The sequence below is a fragment of the Hypanus sabinus genome, assembly GCF_030144855.1.
Source record: "Hypanus sabinus isolate sHypSab1 chromosome 1 unlocalized genomic scaffold, sHypSab1.hap1 SUPER_1_unloc_9, whole genome shotgun sequence".
In the NCBI taxonomy this organism is placed as follows: Eukaryota; Metazoa; Chordata; class Chondrichthyes; order Myliobatiformes; family Dasyatidae; genus Hypanus; species Hypanus sabinus.
The window spans coordinates 25,346-32,677 of record NW_026778916.1 but is presented as its reverse complement, the minus strand read 5'-3'; the positions used below and the strand labels follow the sequence as shown (position 1 = coordinate 32,677).

Below are 7,332 nucleotides of genomic sequence, written 5' to 3'. Positions count from 1 at the left end.
CACAGTTGTTTCCCAGGAAAGGGGAGTCTAAACCTAGAGGACACAGGTTTAAGGTGAGAGGGCAAGAGATTCAGATTAAAGATTAGCTTTATTTGTCACATACACATTGAAACATCGGGTGAAATGTGTCGTTTACACAGACCGAGGGCGGCCCATTGGTGCTGCCGTGCCAGCAGAGCGTGCCCACAGTTTATCTGACTACTCTGCATGGGGGGGCACTGGAGGAAACGCACACTGGCACAGAGAGAACAAACAAGCTCAAACAGACCCTCACTGCCGATGCTGTAAAGCATTACTGTGCCACTTCACAGGGGCAAGGGTTTCACTGAGGGTAGAAAAGCTGCCAGAGAGAGTGATTGGGGCAAGTACATTTGGACAGGCACATGGATAGGAGCGGTATAGAGCAGGGGTGGCCAACCTGCTACATTCCATCAGGCAATTTTTCACACACCAGTTCAGATGCGCCAAACAACTCTTGTACCCCCATTCAATTCTTGTAAAGATATGTTCATATAGACATATTCAGCATTTTACATGATATATTGATTTAATATAAAAAAGATACACATTACTTACCTTAATGAGATTTCTAACAAATACATTTTGTCTTTTGAGTTCTTCCTTTTTCTTAATCACATATTCTTTCTGAAACTCAGACCCAAGCACTAGCTTCAGTTTTCCTTCTATTTCAGTCTGATGTTGTGTTTTACAGTTTCTATTAAGATCATGTCTTCTATTATGTGAGAAAGTGTTTTCACAAACAATGCACTGTGGTTTTCCTGACAGACCTGCTATAAATAGGAACTCACTTTCCCACTGTTCATTGAATTCACGCTTACTACCACTTTCTGCTTTTCTTTTGCTCTGTAATGGTTAACTGAATGTAAAAAAAGGCTTAATTTTTGAAAAAGTACAAAACTGCAAACGTTCACAAAGGACAAACAAAGCACAACTCTGTAGTGCATGAATGTCGATTGTAAACTGACTGGCAAAAACCTGCGACACACCGCTGGTGCAGACGCCTGGCGCCTCAGGATCAAACATGTATCAAACGTGTATTGAACAGTTATGAAACGACTGCAGAACAAAAGTCCTTCTTCATAGTTTGACTCATTGAACATCTTTTAATTGAAAACAGATTAATGTGAAAGAAGATAACATTCACCAAAATATGTGAACAAAATAATAAAATCGCTAAAATTAATCTCTAAGTTTTAGATTTATTCTCAGTAAAACCCATTTCTAGCTCTAAGCTGCTTGAATTCCTGTTATAGATTTGTTTTTCTACAAATCGGTTTTTGGTTAATACTTTTTGCACGAGCAGGCTTACTTTTTTATTATTATCACTGGGGAGCAATGCGCCACAGGTTGGCCATCCCTGGTTTAGAGGGATGGTCCAAATGCAGGGAATGACCAGGAATGGAAAAGGCTACAGAAAGTAGGGGATACAGCCCAGTCCATCATAGGCAAAGCCCTTCCCATCACTAAGCACAGGGTGCTGTCGCAGGAAAGCAGCACCCATCATCAGGGAACCCCAGCACCCAGGCCACGCTCTCTTCTCACAACTACCATCCAGCAGGAAGTGCAGAAGCCTGAGGTCTTGCACCACCAGGTTCAGCAACAGTTATTGCCCTATCAGGGTAAAAACATCAGGCTCCTGAACTTCACTCACCTCAACACTGAACTGATTGGACAATCCACAGACTCACTTTTCAACTCATCTGCCGATGTCAGTAGCTGAAAGGTAGGGATTGCAGGGAAGCAAGCAGGAGGAAAATGTTCAGACTCTCACCACATGACAGATACCAGAATGGCCAAGGCAGGGATGAAGATCGGTTTCAGAGGGCTGACACCAAAATGATCGGCTGAAGGGGGAAAGGTTGAATTTCAAGTGCAGTCTCCACTGGGTCAAGACTCCCACTTCATCCGCCACAACAGACAGGATCTCCCGGTTGCCACCCACTTCAACTCTGCTTCACGTTCCCATTCGGATATATCCATACATGGCCTCCTCTACTGCCATGATGAGGTTGGAGGAGCAACACCTCATAGACCGTCTGGGTAGTCTCCAGCCCCTTGGTATGAGCATTGAATTCTCCAACTTCCGGTAATTCCCTCCCCCTCCCTTCCCCCACCCCAGTTTCCCTCTGCCTCCTCCTCCAGCTGCCTATCACCTCCCTCATGACTCTGCCTTCTCCTACTACCCATAGTGCTTTCCCCTCCTTCACCCCTCCCCGCCCCTTGACCTTTCCTCTGATTGGTTTTCCACCTCCCTCCTCAGCCCTGACGAAGGGTCTCGGCCCAAACGGATGCTGCCCGACCTGCTGAGTATTTACTGTTGCCTTGGTTACACCTCATTAATACGCAACTCCGCGCTGGATTGGCCGCCGCCTGGTGTCGTCACCCACCTCGTCGGTCGACGGCTACGAAGCACGTGGGCCTCCCAGCATCACGGGGCGGCCTGCTGATTGGACGATGTCATGTGACGCCCCTGGTTACTGCCTCATCGCCATGCGGTGATTCCCGGAGCGTGGCGGGGTGGCCGGTGCCATGGAGGTAACTGGGGAGAGGAGGGAGGTATTCCCCGGGCACGAGCGAGGGGGATTCCCCCAGGGTGGCCGGTGCCATGGAGGTAACTGGGGAGAGGAGGGAGGTATTCCCCGGGCACGAGCGAGGGGGATTCCCCCAGGGTGGCCGGTGCCATGGAGGTAACTGGGGAGAGGAGGGAGGTATTCCCCGGGCACGAGCGAGGGGGATTCCCTCAGGGTGGCCGGTGCCATGGAGGTAACTGGGGAGAGGAGGGAGGTATTCCCCGGGCACGAGCGAGGGGGATTCCCCCAGGGTGGCCGGTGCCATGGAGGTAACTGGGGAGAGGAGGGAGGTATTCCCCGGGCACGAGCGAGGGGGATTCCCCCAGGTGGAGACGGTAGAAGTCTTCGAGAGGTTTCCGGGGAATCGGTAGGAATTAAAGTTTCCTTTCCTCCGGGAGTGGGAGGGATTCCCGGGTACGGGGGATCCCTATGGATTTCCTGTGAGCAGAGGGGAGACCCTAAGCTCTCCACTGACGCAGGTGAGGTGGGGAATGCGGGCTGAGGGATCCCTATGGATTTCCTGTGAGCAGAGGGGAGACCCTAAGCTCTCCACTGACGCAGGTGAGGTGGGGAATGCGGGCTGAGGGATCCCTATGGATTTCCTGTGAGCAGAGGGGAGACCCTAAGCTCTCCGCTGACGCAGGTGAGGTGGGGAATGCGGGCTGAGGGATCCCCACTGGGACGTGGAGGTCTGTCGATCAGATCGGGCCGTGACCCCTCTCCTCTCTCCCCGGCAGGAGATGATAATGTTCTTCTACGACCTGCTCCTGGCAACCATCAGTTATCTGAGGCCGGAACCGAGCCCGGCCACCCACTGCCCCAGGAAGAGCTCCGGGGGTCGCCGCGGGCCCTGCTCCCAGCCCCGTGACCGTCGCCCCATCAACGTGGCCGTGACGGGTCCCGTGGGCTCCGGGAAGAGCACGCTGGTCCGGGCGATGCTGAGGGATGCTGGCGCCGAGGTGCTGGAAGAGGAGGAGGCGGCGGACTCCTCCGACAGCCTCAGGTCGTTCGTCTTCCCGGACAACCCCCGGGTCCTCCTCTGGGACCTCCCCGGCATCGAGGCGGACGACAGCGCGCCGTGGGCGCCGGAGGAGCCGGGACTCGCCGCATTTGACTTCTTCATCCTCACCAGCGGCTCGCGGCTGAACGAGAAGGTGCTGCAGCTGGCCCGGGACATCGAGCGGACTGGCAGGCTCTTCTTCTTCGTCCGCACCAAGGTGGACGACTATGTCCGGCAAACGCAGCAGACCAGCTTCCCTCAGGCTCAGCTGCTGCGGGAGATCCGCCGCCACTTCAGCAAGGGGCTGCAAGCGGCCGGGGTGCAGGCGCCTCGCGTATTCCTGCTCTCCGCCTTGGAGCCCCGCGACTACGACTTCCCCGACTTCATGCAGGCCTTCCGCGGCGAGTTCTCCACCCGCGACTGAGGCGGCCGGAGAGTAAGTGAGCTGCCTGCCCCCCTACAGGGGTATCCGGCACTCTGTGAGTGTGTGAGAGAGACTGTGTGAGTGTGTGTGTGAAACTGTGTGAATGTGTGAGAGACTGTGTGAATGTATCTGTGTGTGAGAGACTGTGTGTGTGTGTGAGAGTGCGTGTGAGAGAGACTGTGTGTGAAACTTTGAATGTATGAGAGAGAGACTGTGTGAATGTGTGAGAGGGAGACTGTGAATGTATCTGTGTGTGTGAGTGTGTGTATGTGTGTGAGAGTGCGTGTGAGAGAGACTGTGTGTGAAACTGTGTGAATGTGTGAGAGAGAGACTGTGAATGTATCTGTGTGTGTATGTGTGTGAGAGAGACTGTGAATGTGTGTGTGTGTGTGTGAAACTGTGTGTATGTGTGTGAGAGAGACTGTGTGAATGTGTGTGTGTGTGTGAAACTGTGAATGTGTGAGAGAGAGACTGTGTGAATGTATCTGTGTGTGTGTGTGTGTGTGAAACTGTGTATGTGTGTGAGAGAGACTGTGTGAATGTGTGAGTGTGTGTGTGAAACTGTGTGTATGTGTGTGAGAGAGACTGTGAATGTATCTGTGTGTGTGTGTGTGAAACTGTGAATGTGTGAGAGAGAGACTGTGAATGTATCTGTGTGTGTGAGTGTGTGTATGTGTGTGAGAGTGCGTGTGAGAGAGACTGTGTGTGAAACTGTGAATGTGCCTGTGTGAGTGTGTGTGTGTGAGAGAGACTGTGTGTGTGAGAGTGTGTGTGTGTGAGAAAGACTGTGTGAAGCTGTGAATGTGTATGTGTGTGAGTGCGTGTGAGAGAGACTGTGTGTGAAACTGTGTGAATGTGTGTGTGTGTGAGAGAGACTGTGTGTCTGTGCGTGTGAGAGAGACTGTGTGTGAAACTGTGTGAATGTGTGTGTGTGAGAGAGACTGTGTGTCTGTGCGTGTGAGAGAGACTGTGTGTGAGAGTGTGTGTGTGTGAGAGAGACTGTGTCTGTGCGTGTGAGAGAGACTGTGTGTGTGAGAGTGTGTGTGTGAGAAAGACTGTGTGAAGCTGTGAATGTGTATGTGTGTGAGAGTGCGTGTGAGAGAGACTGTGTGTGTGAGAGTGTGTGTGTGTGAGAAAGACTGTGTGAAACTGTGAATGTGCCTGTGTGAGTGTGTGTGTGTGAGAGAGACTGTGTGTCTGTGTGTGTGAGAGAGACTGTGTGTGTGAGAGTGTGTGTGTGTGAGAAAGACTGTGTGAAGCTGTGAATGTGTATGTGTGTGAGTGCGTGTGAGAGAGACTGTGTGTGAAACTGTGTGAATGTGTGTGTGTGTGAGAGAGACTGTCTGTGTGTGTGAGAGAGACTGTGTGTGTGAGAGTGTGTGTGTGTGAGAAAGACTGTGTGAAGCTGTGAATGTGTATGTGTGTGAGAGTGCGTGTGAGAGAGACTGTGTGAAACTGTGTGAATGTGTGTGTGAGAGAGACTGTGTGTCTGTGCGTGTGAGAGAGACTGTGTGTGAAACTGTGTGAATGTGTGTGTGTGTGAGAGAGACTGTGTGTCTGTGCGTGTGAGAGAGACTGTGTGTGAAACTGTGTGAATGTGTGTGTGTGTGAGAGAGACTGTGTGTCTGTGCGTGTGAGAGAGACTGTGTGTGAAACTGTGTGAATGTGTGTGTGTGAGAGAGACTGTGTGTCTGTGCGTGTGAGAGAGACTGTGTGTGTGAGAGTGTGTGTGTGAGAAAGACTGTGTGAAGCTGTGAATGTGTATGTGTGTGAGAGTGCGTGTGAGAGAGACTGTGTGTGTGAATGTGAGTGTGTGTGTCCCTCGGACTGAGAAACTCACTCTCTTTCTCACGCACCCTGATTCACTCTCTCATTAACCTGCCCATTTCACGCACACCCCTGCTCCAAAGCGCTCACACACTCACACATTCAAACACTGTCTCACAGATCTAGTCTCAAAACACATCTCACTCATCTGCTGTGTGGGGTTCAGTCCGAGTGGGGGATGAGGAGGGATCACTGCGCTGTGGGGGGGGGGGGGGGCAGCGAAGTGGGAGCCCCAGCTTTGGGTGGGGTGGTGAGGAGTATGTTGTATGCTGGGTGTAAAACCGGAGGGGGGGGGGGGGGGGGAAGATTCTCTTCTCCTGTGAGATGACCGGGCTGAGGATCAGATCCTGGGATCCTGCTGTGTATGACGGGGCCCAGTCGCTGGAATCACACAACACTTTGCTGTCTGCGTACTGCTTCAGAACCTCCTCTGGCAGCCACCAGCCCTTAACAAATACAAACCCCCTTTTCTTTCAGAACCAGACCACCTGCAGACGGGAAGGGTCGCCTTTGGATGGAAACACTCTGTGCCCAGATCACACCCATGCCACGGGCATCCTCGAGCCAGCCAATAAAAGCTTTGCCACCAGCCTCCTCTTCTCCTCTCCACCGTCTCCCTGTGTGACATGTTGTGCTTCGGGAGGTCAAACGTAAAGGGGCAAGACACAGTTCACAGCAGGACCCTGAGCAGAGCTGATGTACACAGGGATCCTGGGGTCCGTCCCCAGCTCCCTGAAAGTGGCCAAACTTCCATACTTTATTGTCACCAATCTAGAGCGCACAATCATCACAGCGATATTTGATTCTGCGCTTCGCGCTCCCTGAGGTACAAATAGAAGTAAATATAATAAAAATTTAAATTATAAATCATAATTAGAAAATAGAAAAGTGAAAGTAAGGTAGTGCAAGTCAGGTCCGGATATTTGGAAGGTACGGCCTAGATTCGGGTCAGGATCCATTCAGCAGTCTTATCACAGCTGGAAAGAAGCTGTTCCCAAATCTGGCCGTAGGAATCTTCATGCTCCTGAACCTTTTCCCGGAGGGACGTGGGACAAAAAGTGTGTTGGCTGGGTGGGTCGTGTCCTTGATTATCCTGGCAGCTCTGCTCCGACAGCGTGCGGTGTAAAGTGAGTCCAAGGATGGAAGACTGGTTTGTGTGATGTGCTCGGCTATGTTCACGATCTTCTGCAGCTTCTTCCGGTCTTGGGACAGGATAACTTCCATACCAGGTTGTGATGCACCCTAGAAGAATGCTTTCTACGGTGCACCTATAAAAATTAGTGAGGGTTTTGGGGGACAGGTCAAATTTCTTCAGCTTTCTCAGGAAGTAAAGGCGCTGGTGGGCCTTCTTGGCAGTGGACTCTGCTTGGTTAGACCAAGCCAGGTCATCTGTGATATTCATCCCGAGGAACTTAAAGCTTTTGACCTGTTCCACCTGCGCACCACCGATGTAGATGGGGTTGTGCGGTCTGCTACTCCTTCTGAAGTCA

At 51.7% G+C, this 7,332-nt stretch overlaps 1 protein-coding gene across 2 annotated transcripts; it reads left to right on the top strand.

The window, feature by feature from the left end:
• Positions 1–2,299: 2,299 nt before the first annotated feature.
• Positions 2,300–7,013, top strand: LOC132385422 (interferon-gamma-inducible GTPase 10-like). Of its 2 annotated transcripts, none has more exons than XM_059957479.1 (3): positions 2,300–2,556; positions 3,329–4,027; positions 6,320–7,011. In XM_059957479.1, the coding sequence occupies exons 1-2, from the start codon at positions 2,551–2,553 to the stop codon at positions 4,013–4,015; spliced, it is 693 nt and encodes a 230-aa protein (XP_059813462.1). In that variant the 5' UTR covers positions 2,300–2,550; the 3' UTR covers positions 4,016–4,027; positions 6,320–7,011. The 2 variants fall into 2 exon arrangements, with proteins under 2 accessions (XP_059813462.1, XP_059813463.1); XM_059957480.1 differs by lacking the exon at positions 2,300–2,556 and adding an exon at positions 2,749–2,860 and having other exon boundaries at positions 6,320–7,013.
• Positions 7,014–7,332: the final 319 nt, after the last annotated feature.